This window comes from Lichenostomus cassidix, chromosome 26 (genome assembly GCF_008360975.1).
Source record: "Lichenostomus cassidix isolate B80296 chromosome 26, HeHo_3.0, whole genome shotgun sequence".
Lineage (NCBI taxonomy): Eukaryota > Metazoa > Chordata > Aves > Passeriformes > Meliphagidae > Lichenostomus > Lichenostomus cassidix.
Genome location: NC_139506.1, coordinates 131,700 through 156,651, shown reverse-complemented (window position 1 = coordinate 156,651; position 24,952 = coordinate 131,700). Strand labels below are relative to the sequence as shown.

The window sequence follows — 24,952 nt, the reverse complement described above, 5'->3', positions numbered from 1 at the left end:
GGTGCAAGAGCTTCAGCATCTCTCAAGGGACCTTGGGCAAGCTCAGGGAAGATGTCCAAGGTCTTTCAGGGATTTCTGAGTTTCCCCACAGCCAGGATTTGGTTCATTTACCAAAATATAAAATCTTCTCCACTCTTGCTGTCGTGTGAACACGTGTCTGGGGAGGAGGTTTTGGATAAAGATGCCACTGGGTGTGGAAGAGAAGCGATTTTTCTCACTGGCCACAGGACACTGCCTGTCGTGGCCGGGCAGGGAAATGCAACCCTTCAGCGAACAGTTTAGAAAATGATTAAAAGATCAGTTCTTAACCCCTCCTCCTGCAGGTTGTGAAGGAGAGGAAAAGAAAACAGGCTAGAGGAATCCATTCAAATTTCAGCTGTCCTTTGTCAGCTAATAGGGAAAAATAAAGGCAGATGGATGGTCCCAGATGGCAATGAGAGAGGTGGGGACACTGAAAGCTTTCTCAGCTCTGCCAGAGTTTGCAAATATGCCTGGAAAAGTTGCTTAATCTGCCTCAGTCTCTGTCCCTCCCCTCTAATGGCTTGTTGTGGCACTTCAAGGTTGGAAGTGGTTAGGAAATATTCATTAGTGCCATCGAGGTGTTGGTTGCTGTGGAGATGAGATCCCGATAAATTCGGGACTGGCAGAGCTCCTGTGCACCAGGAGCTCCTGTGTGCCAAACTAGACAGTATCCCACTGCTCCGAACCACATGGGGCATGGAGCATCTTGTTTATGAAGAAAGACTGCAGGAGCTGGGCCTCGTTAGTCCAGAGAACACTGAGAGGGGATCCCATCAATCCAGACACATATCTCCAAGGGGTGTCAGAGGATAGTACCAGACTCTCTCCAGTGGTGCCCAGCAACAGGATGAGGATCAATGACCATAAACTAAACCACAAGATCTTCCACACCAACATGAGGAAGAACTTCTTTCCATGGAGGAGGGCAGAGCACTGGAACAACTGCCCAGGGAGGGTGTGGAGTCTCCTTCCCTGGAGATATTCCAAACCGAGCTGAAAGTGTTCCTGTGTCACCAAGTGACCCTGCCTGGGCAAGAGGGTCAGACTGGGTGAACTCCAGAGGTCCCTTCCAGTCCCAGCCATTTTGGAGTTCTGGGATTCTGTACTTCACTAATCCACACTGTGGTGGCTGGAACTAGCTCTGGAGCAAGGCCCCAGTCCCAGTTGTTGGTAGCCCATGAAGGACTAGCCAGTGCAGACATATCCAGAGCTCCTCTTATCCGGGGGTGAAAACACAAAATTTCTTTCTGGTGTTTTCTTTCTACAGTCCTAAGAACCCTGTGGAATATGGTCTAACAGAACTGTGCCAATATCCCTGTTAAAAAGGGCTGTGTGATGGCCAATACAAATCACAGTGACACCATCCACTCCAACCCATGACAGGTTTAGGGTGTCCCCTGCTTCTTTCCCAGATTTTCTGCTAATGTTGGAATATATAGGAATAGAAAAGTATGCTGTCTGTTACTTCTGCCCAGCTCTATAGTGCAGGGGAGGAGTTGTGGACTCCTGGATCAGGAAAGGATGGGTGATACTTCAGGAGAAACTTGGAGTCTCCCAGCCCACATTCACAGCTTCTTAGGGAATCTGGTGTACTTCTCATCACAGGAATCAAGATTCAGGAATCACAAAATAGAGATTTTTATCAAGGTGTGATTTCATTCTGTTGAAAATTAGTTTACAACATGGGGAAGTTTGCAATTATTTACTGTGAAGGAAAGGCAGACAGAAAATTCCAGATTTTCCCTTTTAATTAGAATGATTCTTTCTCTGCTTTGCAGTTCATCCCTGGGACTGTCTACATGTCCTGTCCCTGGAGCTAGGTGTGGCACGCCTGGGAATGCTTGTATTGTTCCAAGAAGAGGCTGACACAGAGATGTGATTCCTCACTACCTTTTTGTTGTGTGCTTTCCACCTGGAAATGAGCTTCCAGTTTGTTGCTCACCTCTTATAAGCACTTGATGACTGAGCACAACAACACCATAGAAACACTGGAAGGTTGGACATTTATAGAATAGCATAATGGACTCATTTAGGTTGGAAAAGCCTTCTAAGATCATCAAGTCCAACTGTTCACTCAGCACTACCACTAACCCCGTAAATCCCTCCTGGAATGGGGTCTCCACCACTGCCCCAGGCAGCTGTGCCAGGACTGGCCAATCCTTTCAGGGACAAAATTTTCCCAATATCCAATCTAAACCTCCCCTGGTGCAATTTGAGGCCATTTCCTTTTGTCCTGTCTCTTGTTCCCTGGGAGCAGAGCCTGACACCCACCTGGATCCACCCTCCTGTCAGTTAATTTCGTCCATCACCAGACTCTGTAACTCAAATTTCTCTTCCAAAACACAGAGTGTTAAAACATTTCCAGCCTTGTATCCTGAAAAGTGACCAGACAAGACCTTAGAGAGGACCTTAATACAGGGTTGTATTAAGGTGGAACAAGCAAGACACTCATTTGGCTTCTTCAGGCAAAGATGACACCAAATGGACACCAAACACTAAATTAACTGTGATTTCCATTGTCTTCAGCACTGTCACAGCCATGGAAGTGTTGGGGAAGGAGAGTCAAGGAAGATGGAGAGGGACTTTTCATCAGGAACTGGAGTGACAGGACAAAGGGTGAATGGCTTCCCACTGCCAGAGGGCAGGGTCAGATGGGATATTGCGAAGGAATTGTGAGGGTGGTGAGGCCCTGGCACAGGCTGCCCAGAGAAGCTGTGGCTGCCCCATCCCTGGAAGTGTCCAAAGCCAGGTTGGATGGGGCTTGGAGCAACCGGGGATAGTGGAAGGTGTCCCTGCCCATGGCAGGGTATGGAATCGTATGAGCTTTAAGGTCCATTTGAACCCAAACCAGCCTATGGTTCTGTGTCTGAGGCCAGCAGGGGAAGAGAATGGCTGTGTCCCTCCCAGTGCCAATGAGCACCAAGACCAGTTTTGCAGGATCAGGGAAACAGAAGTGATGGGGATGGAATCCACCATGGCAATGTTTACATTTGTGCACTTGGAAACTAAACCCAATAGTTTCTTCTACAATCTGGAAAAAATCTCAGCCATGCTGGTGAGTCATAGGAAGGATACGAGCAGGACAGCAGGACCTGGGCACTGCAGTGCTGGAGATAAAGGAAATCCTGGAATGCACCAAGAATGTACATTTCCTGTCAGGATGGGAAATGTCTAGTTTGTAAATACATGGCACTGGGAGACCCACCTGGAGCACCCAGTGCCTGTGTGCAGGATGGGATCTGGCTGGGGAGACAAGCAGAGGAGGTAGGTGATTAGGCTGAGGAAAATCCTAGCGGAATTTATTTTATCAAAAAAGACCAAAGGGCTCCTTGCTTGGATAAGAGCAGGCAGTAAATATAAGGAGGATGATAAAGAATGAAGAAAATCAGGATGAAGCTGGCAGGATAACGAATGGCTACAAAATGCTGGACACAGGGTAAAGCTGCCTGGAAACTTGAAGAGAAGAGCCTGTCTCATTCTCTCCCTGCAGAAGAACTCCCAGGTGCCAGTGAAGCTTCTTTATGAATTAGGGAGATGGAAAGTTGGTGCCACCAGCCAAAGCCCAGGCTTAGGGCACTGGCCTAAGCAGGCCTGGACCAGGAGCAGGGGAGTCTCAGGCATTCCATCTGTGCAGAAGGAGGGATGACTTTGGGGCTTGGCAAGGGGAAGGGGGAGTGTGTGAGGAAGGGCAGCTGCAGGAACAGCCCCTCAGGGTCTGAGGGTCGGCAGGAGCCCTGACAGTTCCCAGGGGGTCATATCTGCACAGCCGGGAGTACTCGCTACCTGCTGCCTCCATCCCTCCGATGGAACCAGTCTGCCCCAACATCATCTCCACCTCTTTCCCGAGGGGCTGAGCACTTTGGCTAATGGCACCGATCCCAGATCGCAGCGGGATAAAGAGGAAAACTTCCTCTGGAGTGGGTGCTTCCTTGCCGATTTCAGCCAAGAGCTGAACAGCAGCTGTGACAGCAGAGGCTCCCCCATCCCTTCGTAGCCATGTTGCCCACTTAGTAGCCCCCCAGCCCCCATGGCATAGGCTGGGGCCGCCTCCCCCACCCCCATCCCCAGCCTGCTGGCTGGTGCATTTTTCCCTGTTTTCTCACTGGGTTGGCCCATTGCCTTTAAAAGGCGAAATGATTCGGACTAAATTTGGTCATGCAGCTCTGCATGGTTCCCTGGAATGTCCTCGGGTTTCAGGCTCCTCTGATAGCACCATTCCCCGCCTCCCGCCAGGCTCCATTGGCTTTCCAGCACCCGAACCGCCACTGGATACTCTTATTGGCCAACTCTTGGACCGAGGGGTGTCCCCTCTGGATAACCACCATATCCCGGGCTGCAGAGCTCCTGAGATTTAACACTTCAGCACCTGCTGCTGCTCGGGAAGCAGCCTTGGAGCTTCGGCTTCTTTTTTTTTCTCCTGCTTTGAGTACCACACGACCGCCACCGTGTCTCGCCAGCGGGCCAAGATGTCCAAAGTGGCCAAATACCGGCGACAAGTTAGTGAAGATCCAGATATAGACAATTTGTTGTCTACTTTGTCTCCAGAGGAGATGGAGGAGCTGGAAAAGGAGCTGGATGTGGTGGAGGCAGATGGGAGCATCCCTGTGGAGCGCAGTCAGAAAAAACAATCGGAAAACTCCTCACCTGGCCCACAAAATTGTGACACGGAGCTCAACCACCACGACAAGGACACCAGGAGGCTCCTACAGCGGGAGCACTTGATAGACGTAAGTCAGATCTCCCACTGCTGCTGTGGGAAAGGTGGGGACCCACCTCGATCCCCTTCCCCGGGCTGAGTGAGGGACTAGATGGAAAACAACAAAACCTGAGAAAGGGGTGTGCCTGCTGAGGAGGAATAGCTGTCCCGGAGAGACCAGGGAGCCGTTCCAGGCACTCCGGGAGGGAACAGGGTGTCCCATAAAATCCCAGTATTGCTAGCAAAACCTGTGCTGGTGCTAGAGATTTTCTCCCTGCCCCTACTCTAACATCCCTGGGTAGGGTTGGGAGCGGAGCTGGGATTCCCAGGAGGTGGTGGGAGGGGCCACTTCAGTGACAATGATCCCACGGGCTACATTTCTTCCTTTTTCTTTTTTTCTTTTTTTCTTTCCTTCGGAGATGTCTGGACTCTTGGTCCTTTCAGTTCTTGTGCAAAAGCTTAACAGTCTGTCACTTGTTCTTGTGGAATAAAAAAGTTTGCTGCTTTGTGGAAATCACCCCAAGAAGCAGGTTTTACCCCCATGCCATTTGTTTTGCATTTATTGTTCACTTAAAATTCCTTCTTTTATTTTGATTTGGGTACATTTATCTCCCTCTCTGCACCTGGCAAATCCTTTAAGAGTTTACTTGGAGCTCAAGATCTTTATGCCAGTCCCTCTCCTCTTTTTGCGCTGTGCCTTAGTGGGAGCCAGTCCCATTTTTCTTTTACATTTGTTAACCTCAGCATTAAGAATATTTGGTATGTGCTTCGTGTGTGGAAGCCTGGGAAGCATCTGATTTCCCTAGTTTTTCATGGCAGGCTGAGCCAGAAAGTGAAAGACAGTGACTCTTCAGCGATTGATCCATGTAGTCATGTGCAGGTTTCATGTCCCAGGCAGGATTCACATCTGCTGTGTCAGGGCAGGACTAGAGAGTGTTGGCAGCACAAGCAGAGCCAAGGATTATGTGCATACTACTCCACTCTGGCTCTGATTCCCGATCTATTCCAGGTCACCCAGATGTACCCTGGGTCTTCCAGCTGAGTAATCAAGCCATAACTACCCCAGAGCACCTAGAAATTTCTCTTTCTGAATATTTATGGAGTTTATATAGGAGGGTGCTCTCCTGACTGTGGCCTGGTCACCCCTATTCCCTTCTAAATATTGGGAGGAGTGGAAATGAAAATTGCACCTATAGGAGAAATAACTGAAGGTTGATTTTGGAGAGCTGAACGAGGAGTTAAATAGTTCCCCGCACCCTTGTCCTGGGCAGACTGAGACCTCCCTCTAGCTCTGAGGACAAGGCACAGCCTTCACCTCCTATATGTGGCACTTGGCGTGGGCTGGGGGACAGTGAGTGCCATGCCTTGATTTCCTCACCAGTGGAAAATTTTCCTGTGATGGGGAAGTGTAGGTACTGCAGGACAAACCTGGTGGAAAGGGAAATGCTGTTATGTAGGACCAGTCATCCCAGTGACCACTGGTTTGCAGGTTATCCTGAGAGCTCACATTGAAAAACCTGCATTTTCAGATGGGGGGGACGCTTGGGTTTGACATTGTTGCTATTTCACTTTTAACTGTTGGAAGATGAGGAGTTGACTGGGAATTGGCATACGGAAGTGTCCATGACCAGGAAGAAGGGAGGAAATTTGAGGGTTTTGTTAAAAAGAGATCTTCAAATTGCCTGGTTAAGCATAATGTTGTTTGGAAATGCCTGAGAATGTGTGTGCTGTGGGAGAGGACTTGGGATGGCCTGGGGAGGAGAGACACCTGGGAGAGAGTGTAGGGCTCTGGCTGAGGGGAGAACAGTACAGGGGTCCTGGAAAAGCTCTCCTGTTCCTCTCTGAGTTCAGGAGTTTCAGGCTGTGGAAGACAAAGCAAATTTTCCACAGGTCAAGTTTGTCAGTGAAAGTGGACCTGTTTGATTGCATTGCAGTAACTGGATAGGGCAGAACTGACTTTCTTCTTCTATTTCAATCCCTGGAGGCCAAGAAAAAATATATGCTCCACCCCTTCCTCCCTGGCATTGTTAGGATCTGGGATTACCAGCTAGCAAACACCAGCTTGCAGAGCTGGCATATCAGATCATGCTCGTGGTGAGGCAGGGCTGTTCTCTGCCGGGGGGCCCAAGGATGGGATGGGATGGGATGGGATGGGATCACTGGACCACAGGAACAGTCACAAAATCCAGCACAGGAAGCTGATAGTCCCCTCTGTCCAAGGAAGCTAGGGTTGTCCAAGGCTGTGTTTTGCTACAGGATGGAATAAGAACATGGAGCCATCCAGAGCATCCCAGGCAGGTGCCAAGCTCTCCCCCAGCTGCTCAGAGCTCTGAGGCATCCGATGACAAATCCCTCTCATGTATCAGCAGATTTCATTTTGTGCCAGCCAGCACAGGCACGGTGGCTGCACTCCCACGGGGTTGGCATTCCTCCAGGGTGTGCAGGCATCACCCCATCCATGTCCATCCCAGCCCCTCTCCCTCAACAGCTCCCAGTATTCTGCATCACAGACCCACACAGTGCCTGGCATTCCTGATTTAAGGCATTGAGAGAAACCTTTGCAAGCCAGAAGCAGATATGTGAGCATGGAGGGGGAAGAGGCACAGGCATGAGGGCAGGGAAGGAATGGGAGGTAATTCCAATGGGACTGGCCCTGTGAACATCTGGAAAATGTTATCCTGTGTCTGCGATATCTCTTCAGTAGGGAGGGACGGGAGGGCAGATTCTTGTCCTTGAACTACAGAGTATTTGTTTGTCCATAGTTCATGGAATCATGGAATGGTTTGGGTGGGAAGGGACCTTAAACCTCATACCATTCTACCTCCTGGCATGGGCAGGGACACCTTCCACTATCCCTGGTTGCTCCAAGCCCCGTCCAGCCTGGCCTTGGACACTTCCAAGGATGGGGCAGCTCCAGCTTCTCTAGGCAACCTGTGCCACCCACACAGGGAAGAATTTCCTCCCAATATCCCATCTATCCCTGCCCTCTGGCAGTGGGAAGCCATTCATTCCCCCTTTGTCCTGTCACTCCAGGCCATTGTCCCAAGTCCCTCTCCAGTTCTCTCGGAGCCCCTTTAGGCACTGGAAGGAGCTCTAAGGTCTCTCTGGAGCCTTCTCTTCTTCAGGCTGGACACCCCCAGCTCTCCCAGCCTGTCTCCTGAGCAGAGGGGCTCCAGTCCTCAGAGCATCTCTCTGGTCTCCTCTGGACTTGCTTCAGGAGTTCCATGTCCTTCTCATATCCTCCCTGCTGTTCTTACATAACTTCTGATGGGTATCTCTGTAGGTGACGTTGTCTGTTAGCTGGGAATTCCTCCAAAGTGTAAAATAAGGTATTTTGAAGGGAAGGGTTGAGTTACTGCCCATCTCAGTGTTGTTGCAGTCATTGCCCTGTTCTTGGACTGGCTCCAGGCACCTCCATTCCCACCTAAATATTGGGAGAAGTGAGTATATTTATAAATATTGGAACTACATTATAACAGATCTTCTTAGTGATGAAAAGGACAAACTTGGGTAACTAGGAAGCAGATTATAAACAGCCCAAAATAGACATGAGCTTTGCCCCAACCTTTCCACACTGGGCAGCCAAATTCGCATCTTGGTGATGCAGTAATTAATTAATCTTCACTTTGTGTTGCTAATGAGTGGAAGTATAACCCAGCTCAAGGGTGGGGCTTGGGCCAGTGCCTCTCTCTGGATGTGCTCAACAAGGTCCATGTGTCACAGGAGCTGGAATTAAATGAATATTCATGAGTAAGTAAATGAAGAGATGATTTCTGATAGCTCATGGCTCTTTACTGTTGCAGGCAAAGACGTAATGAAAGAAATCAGGTTAGAAACATGCTGTGAAGTTGATACTGTGGTATTAAACTGCCAGAGGGTAGGTCTAGACAGGATTTTGGGAAGTAATTCTTCCCTGTGAGGCTGTGTAGGCCCTGGAACAGGGTGCCCAGAGAAGCTGGAGCTGTTCCATACCTGGAAGTGTCCAAGGCTAGGCTGGACGGGGCTTGGAGCAACCTGGGATAGTGGAAGGCGTCCCTGCCCGTGGCAGGGGATGGAATGTGGTGAGCTTTAAGGTCCCTTCCGCCCCCCAATCAGGCTGTGAGTCCCCTCTTTACCTGGGGCATGACTGACTGGCTGTCACTTGAAATCCTTGTGTCATGCCTGAGATTTCTGTCCTAAAGAGGAAGAGCTGCTTGTGCCAGGGCACAGGGGCTCTGTTCGGGTGTCCTTGAAGGATGGGTTTCTCTGAGAGCTGAGCTGTGTGAGGAGATGGGGTCTGTGGGAGCTGGTCCTGTTCCTCCTCTATTGCTGGTGACATTTATAAAAATCACGTGTCTGTGCAGAGAGCAGTGATAGCTACCCTGGGAACACCCCATCCATGGGCTCTCTTCCATGGTGGTCTTTAAGGGAGTGATCTTTAAGGTCCCTTCCAAGCATAACCATTCTATAATTCCATGGTCTTTACCACTGGTGTTTGGTCAGCCCTAAACACTCTCAGCAAACCTCTGCCAGATGGGACCTGGCTGAGAAGAGTTCCCACATATGGTTCACATGGGAAGGATCTCCATGTGAACCATATGTGCCATGGACTGGTGCTTTGATGGATGAGTCCTCCTTAGCAGCTGCCAAATTCACAACAGGAGGTTTTGCTTTTCAAAGCATTCCACAAAATCTACCTGCAGCTGTTCTTGGTTCTTCTTGGGTTTCCACCTGGACTCACCACAGGGCCCTGGTGGCTCCCAAAACACTGAGCACCTGGTGGCAGAGGCAGCCCCTCCTTGTGCTTTCCCTTCTCCTGCACCACCATCTTCCCTGGGAATGGATGGAGCCTCCTTCTCTCAGCTCATAGAACCATGGAATATCCTGAATTGGAAGGGACCCACAAGGATCACTGAGTCCAACTCCTAGCCCTACACAGGACAAGCCCAAAATGCCACTGTGTGCTTCAGAGAGTTGTCCAAATGCTCCTTGAACCTCACCTGTAAGGGGAGGATGCTTGGATATCCCAAGCCCATCAGAGTTCCCAGTCATGCCTCCCAACTGGTTGATTTGATTTCATGCAGCTTCAAGCACAGATGACTGGGAAGTGCAGAGAAGTTGCATGAGGGAGCATTATCCTGCTGATGGAGGGGAGTCATCCTAGGACCACAAACCCACTTCTTTTAGGAAGATACATGTGTCATGGGTATCTATTTCCATGGAAGCCCAGGGACCAGCTTCCTGGAGGAGAAGGCTCTGAACAGGGGATGCTGGATGCCAGGGCAGTTGTGCATCGCCACAGCCAGATGTGCACAGCCAGAGCCAGATGTGCACAGTGCAGATGGTCCCTCTATTTTTGTCTCCTGAAGACTGAACTCCCTTCCCACAGGAGAAGCTGAGGTGGTTCAGGTATCTTCCAGCACCTTTTCCCTTCCTCTCGGATATCTCACTCCCCAAGTACACTCCTCTGCAGGCAAGACCACCTCCTGTTCCAGATCCATGCATTCTTATCCCTGCAGGCTCCTGGAATGTCTCCATGTTCCCAGGCTCTCCTCACTGGAGGCTGGACAGGCTCTTCATGGCCTGGTTTGGATGCAGAGGGAAAAACAGTGACCTCAGGGGGTTTATTTAATCCAAATTCTGCGTGTTTGAAGAATGCCAGTGCCAGAGGACAGCAGGTCCTATTGCCATGGAGAAGGATTTCAAAGGCCTTGGGAAGGTCATGTAAAAAGTCCTGCCTTCCTTTCTAACTCTCAGGCTTGGAACTTGCTGCTGAGTGGTTTTTAATCCAGCCACTTGATTTCCCTCCATGGAAAGTGAGATCCTCAGCAGTGAGCCCTTCTTGAATACCATAGGAAAACAAGTCAGGATTTAATTTTCTTATTAATGCTTGAAACTTGTCATGTTTTCATGAAAATATCTGGAGGAAAAACAAGCTCCACATTCAACTTGCTGGGACAGACTCGAGGGAATTTGCAAGCAAGGGAATAGCAGGGTTTATATCATTCCTTGAGCATCTTCCCAGTTTGTCCCTAATGTGTGTACTGAAACTCTTCTGTTTATCAGCTGGTTCTGTCAACTGCCAAGACAGTTCTTTCTGCCTTCCAAGAGTCTTTACTAACTCCCAGCTCTTGCCTTTCTTTTTTCAGCCATGTACTGACCTGGTCTCTTTTCCCCTATCAGAGAATCTTTGTGATTGGAAAAGACCTCTGAGATAATCACGTTCAAAGAATCCCAGAATCCTAGACTCATTTGGGTGGGACGGAACATTAAAGCCCATTCCATTCCATTCCACCCCCTGCCATGTGCAGGGACACCTTCTGCTATCCCAGGTTGCTCCAAGCCATGTCCAACCTGGCCTTGGACACTTCCAAGGATGGGACAGCCACAGCTTCTCTAGGCAACATGTGCTAGGGCCTCCCCACCCTCACAGGGGAGAATGGACCAGAACAAAGTTGTTCTGATCAGCTTCTGGTCTCCAAAAGAGGTGAAAGGTGTGGGTGACACCGGAATATCCATCCAAGGGCTTCTCCAGTGGCTCCCAGCTCATGGAGTAGGCAGTGGGCAAAGCCATGTGTCCTTCCACCAGCACACAGAGGGGAATAGAGCTGGCAGCTCCCTGGGCTTTGAGTTCCTCCATGGATGATAGCCAGGGATATCCAAACTAGTCACACATTTGGAAAGAAACCAAAGGTATTGAGTTGTTCCTGTTTGGTCCTTAAAGCAGGCCACAAATGGTCCCTCCAGCTGCACAAGTCACTCTCCAGCTCCCTGACAGGAGGGTGGATTCCAGTGGGGGTTGGGCTCTGCTCCAAGGGAACAAGGGACAGGACAAGAGGAAACAGCCTCAAGCTGCACCAGGGGAGGCTTAGGTTGGACATCAGGAGGAATTTCTCCATGGAAGGGGTGATGAGACATTGGAAGGAGCAGCCCAGGGCAGTGGTGGAATCCCCATCCCTGGAGGTGTCCAAGGAATGCCTGGATGTAGCACTCGGTGCTCTGGTCTGGGTTACAAGGTGGGAGAATTAGTCACAGGTTGGACTCAATGATCTCAGAGGTCTTTTCCAACCAAATTGATTCTGTAATTCTGTGAAATCCATGAGATCCCTTTTATTTGTTGCCTTTCAATGCTCAGAAATGGAAACTGTTGTCTGTGCTTGGGTGTTTCGTTCTGGGTTTCTGAAAAAGTCCCAACCCTGTCACAAGAGAGACAAGCAGCAGAAGTAGGAGCTGTCACCTGTAGCAGATGATAAAACAACCCTCCAAGGTGAACACAGAAGCAAGAACAAGCTACCAGGAAGATCTGCAGTGTGGAGAACAGCTGAACAAATTGAAGTGAGAACACAGGCAGCTTTGAGTTGTTTTCCTAAAAATATTATGTCAGAAAGACCTTCACAACTGGATTGGTGTTTTTGTAATGCGCTTGGGCACAGAAGCCTTGCTTTTCTTATTTTTCCTTGTGTGACCAGGGCAGCACAAAGTGTTCCCAGTGATGTGGTGGTCACACTGAAGGCACACTCAAGTCTGGGAGATCCATGGTCCATCTAAGGGCACAAGCAGGGAAAAAAACTGGATTTCTAGTAAACCTGGGGGGAAAAAAAAAAGCAAAAATCTGAGTTCTGTATTTACAGGAAGCACAACTGGGATGCAGATAGATTCATGGAAATGCTTAGCTTATATGGGCTGAGCTTCCCAGGAGGTTTAGTATGTGTTTGTGTTGAGCTGATAAATCGACATGGAGGAGGAGAAGAGCCGGGTCCATTATTTGTCCCTCTCTTTTGCAGTGCTATGACATCACTTGTGTACTAAAACCATCTCAGTGACACAGCTTCCAGAAGGATGCTGGGATTAACCTGTCATATTGCTCCATCCCACCCTTTTCCATGTGGGAATCACGGCAGGATGGCGCAAGAGGATCTCAGTGTCAGGGCGCATGTTTTGAAGTTGAGGTGTGACTGGCAGGATGGCAGGGGACAGACACACCATGGAGGGTCAAGAGTCCTGCTCTGTTCTTTCCGCTGTCCAGAATGTGGAACAAACCAGAAAGGAATTGGAGCTGTGGAAGCAGAAGAGTCTGTCCCAGCCATGGTGTAGCAGCAGGACCAGGGCAGTGCCCATCCCCTGTGCTGGGCACTGGTGGGGTCACATCTCCAATCCTGGGGACAGTTTTGGGCTGCTAAGGACAAGAAAGTCATTGAGGGGCTGGAGCACGTCCAGAGAGGGGAACAGAACTGGGGAAGGGTCTGGAGCACCAGGAGCAGCTGAGAGAGTTGGCAGGGGGTTCAGTCTGGAGAAAAGGAGGCTCAGGGGGACCTTCTGGCTCTGCACAACTCCCTGATAGGAGGGGGCAGCCAGAGGGAGGTTGGGCTCTGCTCCCAGGGAACAAGGGACAGGACAAGAGAAAACAGCCTCAAGCTGTGCCAGGGGAGGTTCAATTTGGATGTTGGGGAAAATTCCTGCATGAAACGGATTCTAAAGCACTGGCAGGCTGCCCAGGGCAGTAGTGGAGTCACTGTCCCTGGAGGGATTTAAGAGCTGTGTGTCTATAGCTCTTGGGGACTTGGGTTATGCTGAACATGGCAATGCTGGGGGAACAGTTGGGCTTGATTTTGGTGGGCTTTTCCAACCATAGTGATTCCATGATTCAGTGATTTCCAGAAACACAACTGGAGAGGTGCCAGCCCAGGACACAGAGGTGTCCTGTGCAGCCCCGTTGACCATGTGTTGAGCAGCCCAGGGATGACACACAGTGAGGATTTATGCTACATGCTGTTGAGGCCTCCAAGGGGTCCCTCCTCCTGACAGGGGCACCATGGCGTATGTTGGACATGCCCAGCATGGGAACAAGCACCAGTACAGCCATGGAAGCCTCTGCTGAGGAGAGGGAGTTGCCATTTGCCTCCTTACAGGGAAATTCCCCAGTTCCCAAGAACCAGAGATGGTCACCGCTGGCATGCTCAGCTCTATCCCACTCAGTGTTCTGTCCTGGGACACAGTTCCCAGGACATGTGGTGCCAGAACACCAGGTGCTCACGGCCAAGGGGTGCCTGTAATGGTGTCATGGGCTGCTGAATGTGATCCAAGGAATACCAGCACCAGCAGGGGGCCTGGAGATGTGTCCATGTGTTCTCAGGAGGCTGGGAGCAGTGTCCTGCTCCTTGAGCATCCAGCCGTCATGACACAAAGGACAGAAAAAAGATTAAGACTTGCTAGGGCTGAATTGCAGTTTCCCTGTTCCTAAAAATCTGAGGAATGCTTTTTGTGGGCTTCCCACAAAGTGCACTGGGCAGAAATCCAGCCCAGAGGTGTTTGTGGTGTGAATCCCTGGCATTCCCTGCCCTTTTCAAACCCTGATGCAGAAGAGACAACCAGGGAGAAGGTCTCATCTTAGGAATACCCAGTTCAGCCATGGGTATGCCGTGGGAGAAGGGCTGGAAATTCAGCAAATAGAAGAGAAAAACATGGACTTTTAAAACCAGATTTTTTTTTTTAGAGGAGCATAAGTTTCCATTTGCAGGGTATCCAGTGGCTTTACAGCTTTCTGGAAAATGGCTGCATGTTTCTATGGAAGGGCTGGAGCTCTTCTATTAAAGGAAAGCATGTTGAAATATTTATCGGCCTTAATTCAGGAAAAAAGGCAAAATCAGGGCCAGAAGCAGCTCAGTCTCTGGAGAACAGTTCTGCATCTCAGAAAGGGGATTTTTAAAAAACATTGGCCTCTGACATGCAAAGAGACAGTGATATTTGGGGTCAGAGAGGTCTGGGCAGAAGGGAAGGGGAAAAACTGAGTTCCTCTTTAAAATGATAGGATAATATGTGAAGCAGGACAGGGCAGGGAGTTGTTTACATCTCTCTGGGCTTTAGCACACAGAGCATGGCCAGGGGTCATGTGTGTCCCAGTACTGGAAGCTGAGGTCCTTTCACCCTTCCTTTGTGCCAAAATAGTCCAAACATGCCAAGAAACTCTTTGCTGCCTGGGAATGGTCTTCTCAAGGAGCCCTGGGGATACGAGCAGGGTCTCCCACAAAGCTTTCAATGGTATGTGCTCTCAGACAAGCAGCAGGAGGGTTGTCTGGGGTGTCCCAGGGTCAGCAGAAGTCTCGCAGTCCCACTTCCTCTGTAGGTCTCTGGCAATCCAGGTTCAGCAGCTCCCAGGACTCAGCCAAGGACACAGCATTCTTTCCAGGAATGTCCTTGGCTCTGAGTTGTACCTAAGTTACTCAAAACTGGCTGAGGAATGGAGGAAAGAAGCTTGGGCAGTTTGTTGTGGTTTGGCTTGACTCTAGCAACCCTCTCCAGGAGCAGGTACCCAAATACCAGGAACATCAAACAAGCTGCAATCCCCCTGCCTTTGCCCCCTGGTCACCACAACGGCCTCTCCATGCAGTGGGACACTCTTAGAGGACATCCCTGTCCCCAGGGTGCTCTTACAGGGTTTGTGCTCAGCCTCCTCAGCTGCCAGGGTCACACTGAGGGATGGAGGGATGCTGATGTCTCACTCATGGGCCCTGACTGGGATTTGGGATAGAGGAGACATGGGGGTCCTCAGAGTTCCGCAGGCAGGGAGGTGTCTCCAGAGGGTGATGGCCAAGGTTAGAGCTGTGGATTCAATCCCAGAGTCTTGTGGTGGCTCTGGAGACTTTGTAGGGCTCAGCAGCATGTGTAGGACAAACTGAAACCCCTCGGGCAGTGAAAGCAGATTAGCTTGTTAGTCATGGACCCATAATTATCCCTAAACCTGCTCCTTCAAGTAATCCAACCCAGCTTCCTTACCTCACCAGACCAGTCTGGGACCCCCCCAGCTGACCAAGAGATTTTGGTGAACTGTCTCTCTGTGTCTCAGAGGTCTCCCCTCATCCCTGGGCTTCCCTACTTCCCAGCTTTTCCACCTTCAAAAGCCACTCAGGATTTGTGTGGGACTGATGGAGTTGTGCTGGTGTTGTCTAAGCCATACCTTGCCAAGAGATTAACTGGAAAATGTCCCATAGGAGGAGTTTATTATCCCAGCAGAGGCTGGGGTAGAGGAACAACCCTTTGGCCTGGACGTTATTCCTGCGTCTGCAGCTCTAGAGGGATTCTGGTTGCTTTGCAAGGAGGATGGTTCTGGGGGGACAGTCTTTGTTGGTGACCAAATCCATGTGTCATACAGCCAGCATAGCCCTGCTGGGGTAGCTGCCAGATAGGAGAGAGGCAGTGGGTCCCCAGAGAAGGGTCACGGTGGTCTCTGGTGCACGTGCAGAAAGCACCATCAGCCACCTTGGAGCTGACTGTGGATTTCCCAGCAGCATGGGTGATTGGAATGGGCCTGATCCTGGCTCAAGCTTCCCCCCTTGCGCTCCTGAGGTTCTTGTATCATCATGTCTCACACTCGGCTTCCAGAGGCCCCCAGAGCCGCAGGTGACATAAGAGACTGAGCCAGTGTCATGACTGCAGGTTGAGTTCACTATTCCTGGAGCCACTTTCACAGGAGCTGCAATTGCAGGTTTGGCCTGAGATCTTTTGCTGACACTCCCTTTTCCTTGTGGGGAGCATCATGACTTGTGTCCCCAGCAGTGACCTGCACAGAGGAGCCTCCTGGACTCTTGAATCATGGAATGGTTTGGGTGGGAAGGGACCTTTAAGATCATCTCATTCCACTTCCTGCCATGGGCAGGAACACCTTCCACTATTCCCAGGTTGCTCCAAGCCCTGTCCAACAAAGCCCTGGCCTTGGACACTTCCAAGGATGGGGCAGCTCCAGCTTCTCTGGACAGCCTCTGCCAGGGCCTCCCCACCCTCACAGGAAAGAATTCCTTCCAATATCCCATCTATCCCTGCCCTCTGGCAGTGGGAAGCCATTCCCCCTTGTCCTGCCCCTCCAGGCCATTGTCCCAAGTCCCTCTCCAGTTCTCTTGGAGCCCCTTTAGGCACTGGAAGGAACTCTAAGGTCTCTCTGGAGCCTTCTCTTCTTCAGGCTGGACACCCCCAGCTCTCCCAGCCTGGCTCCAGAGCAGAGGGTCTCCAGCCTTTAGACCACCTTCATGGCCTCCTCTGGACTAACTCCAGCAGCTCCACACTCTTCTGATATTGGGGGCCTTCTAGCTTCTCCCTTTCAGCCAAGCCCTCTTTGAACCCCAGTGGGGCACAGCTTCCTGAAGCCAGCATGAAGGTGTTCATGCCCCTGTGATTCCATCCTTACATCCTGTTCTTTGGCTGAGCCAAGCACGTCCTGCTGTGGTGGGACCATGAGGGACTCTTCCCAGGACATACCTCTGAAAATAACTTCAGGCTGGGGAAAGCTGACCCCTTCCAAAGACAAAACTCCTGCAAACCTATTTCCATACATCCCCTCTGCCAGGGGCTGACATAACAGCAGCTGTCATGCCACCAAGTGCCCCTTCCCTCATTTTGGGTTCTGGATTTGTGAATCCCTGGGTAACCCGTCCCCTCTCCTCTCCTCTCCTCTCCTCTCCTCTCCTCTCCTCTCCTCTCCTCTCGTGTGTTCCCCTTTCCCTTGGAAATCTGCTCTGGGCACAGCAGGGTGACCATGCCCACATTCTGCCTGTCGAGCGAACAGCCAGATCAATAACTACAATTAAACCAGCAATTTTCTACCCCAAAATGAGCTGTGGGGCCTTCGGAGCAGGAAGTGAGACCCTCACTCCACCTCCAGCTTCACTTCCCCCATCCCCAGCTCTATCCCCAGCCCCATCCCTTTCTCAGTGCCAGAGCAAGCACTTGGATTCCAGGCAAGAAGTTCCCAGTCTCCTTTGCCTTTTAAGGCAACATCTGAGTGGGTTTGAGGGTTACAAATGCTAACAAGCCATGGCAATGCTCATTTTAGTCTATTTAGAGGAAACGGGAAGGCATTTCAGTTCATCAAAACACTGGTGATTAATCAACCAAGTACCAGGCTGTTTTTGTTAGGCTTATTTTTAAAGGTCTGACATGCTGTGTAAAAATATTCTCCTAATAACCATGCTTGTGGCAGAGGGAATGGCACAGAGGAGGTGCAGTGGCACTGGTTTCCAGGTACCCAAGGTAAATATGCCAGCAGGCAGTGAGAAGTGAGCAGGCAGGACTTGGGATGGCCATGAAGAGGGGACAGCTTGCCCTGGCTACAGGCTAAGCTTTACTGGTGGCCACAGGGACAGCCAGGGGTTCCAGAGCAGGGGGAAGGTGCTTTTTTCTCTCCTCCATCCCTTGCTATGCAGCTTTGCCGCCAAGTTTCATTTCCAACTGTACTTCCAGCCTGGGGGTGAGGGCTTTGGCATTGTCACCAGTCGTTGGCTGGTGACAACACCCAAAGCTGGCACCTGCACCAGGTCTGGGCCAGTGGGACACACTGAGAGCCCAGGGATGGGTAGAAAGGCAGGAGGGGACAAAGACATGTGCAGCTCTCCCTGCCCTTCAGGCAGGGCCCAGGGCAGGCCTGCTTTGGAGATGTTCCCAGGCTCCAGCAAGGTATGGAGATGGGCCACAGTGACCCTTGGTTTTAGAAACATAGATCTGGTTTCTTGTCTGGATTTTTTTCCTCCTGATTCCTCCCCCTCTGCTGTCACTGGAGCCAGGCACTTGCCAAGGGCCCTCCCAAGGCAGCTCCACAGATGAAGCAGCTTGAGCTCTTCCCACCCCCTGTGACCATCCAGCACTTCCTCCAGCAACCTGCAGCTCTTTGATGGGATCCTTCTGGTGCATCTCAAATTTGCTGGATGCACACGATTCCACAAATGCTACCCACAGTGGCAGAAACACCCATGATGGTCACTGCGTATCTATTGCATTCCCTTTTTCCTAGGCATGGGGCCACAGCTGGCTCTTTTTCCCCTGGCTTCTTTTCTCCTGACTCCTTTTCTCCTGATTCCTTTTCCCCACTTCCTTTCCCACATCCCATTCTCTGGCTCCAGGTCTCTCTTCCCACCAGACCTGCCCCACACCACAGCACCTAGACACATGGCTACACATCCATGGTTGGAAGGATGGGATAATGGGATGACAGGACATTCCCAGCACATGCTGCAGTAGCTTTCCCAAGCAGAGATTTGCCATGGATCTCTTTTTCCTCTAGTTTCATTTGCTCGGAGGAATCCATCACCTTCTCTGAGCATGGGAGATGTTGCTAGTAATACTCACCAGGGTTTTTCTCCCTTTCTCTAAGACCTGCTCATTCCTGGCCAAAGCCTTTGTTCTGCTTGGTCTTGGATGTGCCCAAGGCACCCAGGGAAGACTCAGGGCTCCCTACTGTCAGGCTGGATGAGCTCGGGCTGGGAAGGAGAAAGATTTTTAAAGCAATTGGTGTGGAAATGAGGCTACTGGCTCTGACATGACAGGGGCTTAGCCTGTGGTCACCAAAGGGTTGCAGAGCCCTAAGGGGGGCAAATGCTCCTTGTCACAGGAACCTGCAACCTGAGCACTCCCAAACACCTTGGAGAGGGCCCCGTTGGGCACCAGCAGGAGAACAGCAGTGTCCTCATCCCACACAGTCCTCCTGCCAGGGCTTTTCCTCCACCAAAGTGCTTCGGGATGTCACTGAGTATCTGTACACCATCCTGGTGCTGGGAACAGGCCATGGCTTGGTGAGAAGGACCCCCAGCTCAGTGCCAGAGGAGGTGGCATCTCCTGCTCCCTGCAGCCCCTGGGACAACTCTGGGAGCCCCATCCCTGGTCCCCTGGGGTGGCAGCAGTGGGAGCTGTGTGGACAACAGGCCAGGCTCTGTAGGGGTCTGGCATGGGCATTCCTGTCCCTGTTCAGCCTCATGCCAGGGAGCCAAGAAATCTCTTAACTAAATAAACAGCTCTCTCGTCCCCAATGGCATCTGTTTATACACCAGGTACAAACAGTCCCTGGGGCTGCCCTGTGCACAGCCACGCCAGTTCTTTCCACAAAAAATCTGTCCCTGAGGGCTGGCAGTGCTGTGCATGGGGAGAGCACAGCCACATGCTGCCCCAGCATGTACACCATGGAGCCCTGGGATGGAGAAGAGAAGGAGGCCAGCCTGACTGCAGACTAGGGTGTCTGGATTCAGATTTGAGGGTTCCGGGAACTGGAACCAGTGTGGTGAAGCCACAGTGCTGTCCTAATCCTGAGAGGGTCCAGGGAGATCGTAAAGGCATCAATAGCTGCGTCTCCCAGAGGCATCTTCCTTCCTCCTTTCCCTGGAGTCCTAAAAACCCCCCAGCAAAGATGATGAGCAAGGCCAGTGGTGAGGACCTGTGTGTTCCCTAGCTGTAGAGCAGGGAGAAGGGAGTTTAAATTGCCAAACCTTGATGTGTAATTTATGGTAGGACCCTCCACTGTGTAGCAAACTCAGTCCCAGTGCGAAGTTCATCTGCCTTCAGCCACCTGAAGCATTGGCTCTTCTCCTGTGGGAATGGACGTGTCTCATGTCATGGAGTCCCAGACATGTTTGGGTTCAAAGAAACCTTAAAGCTCATCCAGTTCCCCCTCCTGCCATGGGCAGGAACACCTTCCACTACCCCAGGTTGCTCCAAGCCCCAGGCAATCTGGCCTTGAACACTTCCAGGGAGGGGCAGCCACAGCTTCTCTGGACACCCTGTGCCTGGGCCTCCCCACCCTCACAGGGAAGAATTTCTTCCCAATATCCCATCTAACTCTGCCCTCTGGCAGTTTAGAGAGAATGATGGGAACCATATCAAAGGTTGTACCAATGCTGGTGGAGACTCCTCTCATTCCCTCAGCCTTGGGTGAAGGCTGAAACGAGGCACTGGCTGTGTCCCCGAGCTGCTGGGGCTGGTTGTGGCCAGCAGCAATGCCCAGGACAGGCTGTGCCAAGGGTAAGGGTCAGGTGCTCATAAAAATGACCAAAAATTCTTTCTGACCTTTCCTCAGACCCTCAAAGTTAAGCCCTTCCTTCCTATAATGTCTTTGGACACTGGGAACAGATGTGCTGGGAGAACATAATGCATTACAAAGCAATAAATGCAGTGTTTCAACTTCCTCAGCTTTCTGCTCAAAACTGCAAACTGCTGTTGAAAGGAGAATGGTTTTGGACAGCCCAGGGTTGGAGTCACTGCTGGGTCAGCAATGTTACTTGGGACACTGCTGTGGGTGCTCTTCTGCTTGCACACACATCCAGGCCAGTGTGGGAAGTGTTGGGCTCCAGACTGTGCAAAGCCACTGAGCATCCAGCTGGAAACCAATTAGGAAAGGTGGGAAAGCACCTGGGGCTCACAGGGAGACAGGTGCTACATCTATCTCTAGTTAGATTATTAAAAAATGGTTACTTGTATGGGTAATGAGAGGAGGTGCCTCCTACAGCTTGTTAGTTTATGGCCTGTTAGGGAGGCTGTCCCACAGACCTCTGGAGCCCTTCGGGAAGGGGCTGGAGGCAGAAGGAGAGCAGAGCTGCCTTGGAGAGCTGCAGCAGGACCTCATCACACTTGAGTCCTGCCTACTTTCAAGACACTCGGATGCTGAAGCCTTCCCTGGAGCTGGGACCTCAGCTGGGCCAAATATTCCTCTTCCAAAGGCCAGCCACAGGCTGCAGGATGTTCCCATGTGACAATGAGACTGGGGTGGTGAGTCTGGAGGTCGGAGGCACCTGTCTCTGTAATTCCCAGGTGTTTTTCTCTCATTAGGAATGCGGGTTGAGCGAGAATAAGGGAGGCAAAAATGAAGAAGAAAAAGGAAAGGAATCTCCTTCTAAAGACCTGGCCCAGGAACAAGATACTAAAGTGGGGAAAAAGGAAGAAAGTGTTCAGAAAACAGACACAAAAGGTAAAGCTGAGACTGAGACCAAGAGCAAAGAAAACAAAGCCATGAATGATAAAGTCAAGGCCATGGAGAAAAAACTGATGGGGAAGGATAAGGAGGAAGAGAAGGATTCGGTGTTGAAGAAGGACACAGGGAAGGACAGAAAGGGGGAAGATAAGAGCTCAGATTTGAAGAAGGATGCAGGAAAAGATAAAAAGGAGGAAGAGAAGTGTTCAGATAAAAAAAAGAATGCAAGGAAGGATAAAAAGGAAGAAGAGAAGGTCTCAGCAGCAAAGGAGGAGACAGAGAAGGAAAAAAAGGAAGAAGAAAAGGATTCAGCATCAAAGGACACAGGGAAGGACAAAAAGGAGGAAAAGAGTTCAGACTCAAAGAAACAGGCAGAAAAAGACCTAAGAGAGGAAGGTAAGAAAGAAAAAGATAAAAAAGAAGAGGAAAAGTGTTCTGCTGTGAAAAAATCCAAGGCAGATGAGAAGGATAAATCCCAGGCAGAGGCAGAAAAGGCAGAAAAGGTGGAAGAGAAACAGGAGGCCAAGGCAGGAGCTGGGAGCAGCCCTTCCAAGCCCTCCTCTGGCAGCTCTGCAGATCAAGCCAAGGATGATGAAGCCTCCAGCATCTTCGACGAGCTCATTGAGAAGGTGAAGAACAACGATGCTGAGGTGACTGAGGTCAACGTGAACAACTCGGACTGCATCAACAACGAGACCCTGGTGCGCTTCACCGAGGCACTGGAGTTCAACACTGTGGTCAAGGTGTTTGCCCTGGCTAACACCCGTGCCGACGACCACGTGGCCTTTGCCATTGCCATCATGCTCAAGTCCAACAAAGTGCTGACAAGCATCAACTTGGACTCCAACCACATCACAGGCAAGGGCATTCTGGCCATTTTCCGGGCACTGCTGCAGAACAACACGCTGACAGAGCTGCGTTTCCACAACCAGCGGCACATCTGTGGGGGAAAGACAGAGATGGAGATTGCGAAGCTCCTGAAGGAGAACACCACACTCCTGAAGCTGGGCTACCACTTTGAGCTGGCTGGGCCACGCATGACTGTCACCAACCTGCTGAGCCGAAACATGGACAGACAGAGGCAGAAACGCCTCCAGGAGCAGAAACTGGCACAGGAACAGGGGGAGAAGAAAGACCTCTTGGAGGTACCTAAGCCCGGAGCGCTGCTGAAGGGTTCCCCCAAGGCATCCCCGGAGCCATCCCCCAAGGCTTCCCACAAAAGCTCTCCCAAGAAAGCGGGAGCACCCGCCGCACCGCCCCCACCTCCTCCCCCACTTGCCCCACCACTGATGATCAACGAAAACCTGAAGAACTCTCTTTCACCAGCCACGCAGAGGAAGTTGGGAGACCGGGTGCTGCCAGTCCAGGAGAAGAACTCTCGGGACCAGCTCCTGGCAGCCATTCGCTCCAGCAACCTCAAACAACTCAAGAAGGCAAGTGTGAGGCCAGGTGGGGCCCACCCATGGGGGGGGCTGGGGGCTGAGGTCACACCCATTGTCGCTCTGCCAGTGGACAGGCGATAGCTGTCCTCCAGTGGGGTGTCCATGCTCCTAATCCCTACACAGGAGCAGATCCATCCCTTTGCCAAGCACATGGGGAAGGAAGATCCATCCTTTAACACCATCCCTAGAGAGCAGATGGGGTCAGCAAATCCATCCCTTGTCAGAGCATCCAACAGGAGATCTATTCCTTGGCAGAGCTCCAGGATTGGAGCTCCAGTGTTGGGCAGATCCACCAGGATCCAGGGGTTGGAATACAAGGAAGAAGCCATCCATAACTTAAAACTCACTGAGCTCTTGATGGTGTGGCTGAGCCCATGCCCCTGAGGTGGGAGGTGGTCCAGGATGGCTGGAGAGGCTGCATCTCCAATGCTGGTCCCAGCATGGAGCCTTGAAACATCTCACTCCAGGTGGTATGTGTCCCTGCTGGGCTCTCCATGGGCTGGAGTGTGGGGACAGCCAGCTTGGCTAAGAGAAAGAGGACATTGAATGGTTTTGGTTGGAAGAGACCATCTCTTTCCTGCTATGGGCAGGGACACCTTCCACTATCCCAGGTTGCTCCAAGCCCTATCCATCTTGGCCTTGGACACTTCCAGAGATGGGGCAGCCACAGCTTTTCTGGGCAACTTGTGTTAGGGCCTCCCCACTCTCACAGGGAAGAATTTCTTCCCAATATCCCATCTGACCCTGCCCTGGATGTCCCTGGACCACAGGAAGGACATTCCTGCACCCCTTCCCATTTCTCTCCCAGTAACAGGGTGTCCTTCCCTGCAGGTGGAGTTGCCGAAGCTGCTGCAGTAGGGAACGTAAGGATTTTTCCCCTGCAGCCCAGTGCAGAGCCTCAGACACTCACCTTTCTTGTGACTGTTTCCATGATGAGCCCTTTGGAACCTGCAGTGACCAAGGCCAAGGAGCAAGGATCTCTCTGGGACACGGAGGATGGGCCAGGCCCAGCAGGACATGATGGAGGACGCTGTATTTATTTTTTTATGGTTGTGAAGCCTTCAAGCTCTTTCTTCTGCCAGCATCGTGCCCTGCTCCAGATAGAGATGCTGAGAACAGAGCAGGGATCTGCAGAGCTGATCCTTATGGAAAACCTGCCTCAGTGCACGATGAAAGGGTTGGGCACCCTCTATCCAGGGTATAGAGGTATATACTCTGTGGGGTGAGTGGGAGTACCCCCAACCTTGGGGGGAGCAGGGGACACCCAGACCATCATCACATTATCACAAGGCTTCTGGGTGGCTGGCAGAGTTTTGGGATTCAGGCACAGCAGTGACTGTGGGGTCGGGGATTCAGGCTTGACGTCAGGAGGAATGGGAGGGTTGGAGAAGGGAGCAGCCAGAGAAGAGATGGGGCATGGAAGTGGTAGGACATGGGGAAGCCAGGCTGGGGCCAGGAGCTCAGGGCATTTTGTACACACCCACATCACTGCTGGGAAACCCCAGAGCCCTCAGAGCATGGAAACCAAATCTGCCTCAGGGGAAGCAGGGAAAGCACCAGCTCAAGGTGGGCAGTGGGCTTTGGAATCACACAATGCCCACCCCACCACACCTTCCTGTCGTGATGCCTTGATCACGATTTGTATGACTGCAGCCACTGCATCAGCAATAAAGCTCACCCAACGCTTTCTTCGCCTTCAGACAGCTCCACTCCCCCAAACCCCAGACTGGGGTGCAGGGGGTGTCTGGGAATGGCCTCAGCACCCCCCAGTCGGGGGCAGCTCTTCCTTCTCCCACACCCACAGCTCACCCTGAACTGGTCACCCTGGGACCACCTGGACACCCCAACCTGGTCAACCCAATTACCCAGAGCTCCTCTAAATGGGGCACCCAGGACCCCCCAAATGGGACATTCAAACCCCTCCAAATAGAGCACCCTGCTGCTGCTGGACACAACCAGGTGCCCAGCGCCATGCAGACACCCCAAAACCCTGGAGTCACCCAGAACTGGACAGCTAAGGACCACCCCACAGTCACCCCAAACCCTTTTGAGGGCACCCTTGGGCTGCCCCAGGGTCACCCCAAACCCCGGTGG

The 24,952-nt window shown here is 51.5% G+C and overlaps 1 protein-coding gene and 1 long non-coding RNA gene across 3 annotated transcripts; one reads left to right on the top strand and one right to left on the bottom strand.

Moving 5' to 3' along the window:
- The first annotated feature begins 3,689 nt into the window (after positions 1 to 3,689).
- Positions 3,690 to 24,545, top strand: LMOD1 (leiomodin 1). Its single transcript, XM_085082992.1, has 3 exons — positions 3,690 to 4,748; positions 21,275 to 22,849; positions 23,690 to 24,545. The coding sequence occupies exons 1-3, from the start codon at positions 4,488 to 4,490 to the stop codon at positions 23,714 to 23,716; spliced, it is 1,863 nt and encodes a 620-aa protein (XP_084939118.1). The 5' UTR covers positions 3,690 to 4,487; the 3' UTR covers positions 23,717 to 24,545.
- On the bottom strand, positions 14,025 to 23,644 carry LOC146426826 (uncharacterized). Of its 2 annotated transcripts, none has more exons than XR_014856605.1 (3): positions 23,206 to 23,644; positions 18,809 to 22,356; positions 14,025 to 16,166 (listed from the first exon to the last, which is right to left on the bottom strand). It is a non-coding gene; the product is annotated as an uncharacterized LOC146426826 (long non-coding RNA). The 2 variants fall into 2 exon arrangements; XR_014856606.1 differs by lacking the exon at positions 14,025 to 16,166 and having other exon boundaries at positions 17,159 to 19,839; positions 19,939 to 22,356; positions 23,206 to 23,627.
- Positions 24,546 to 24,952: the final 407 nt, after the last annotated feature.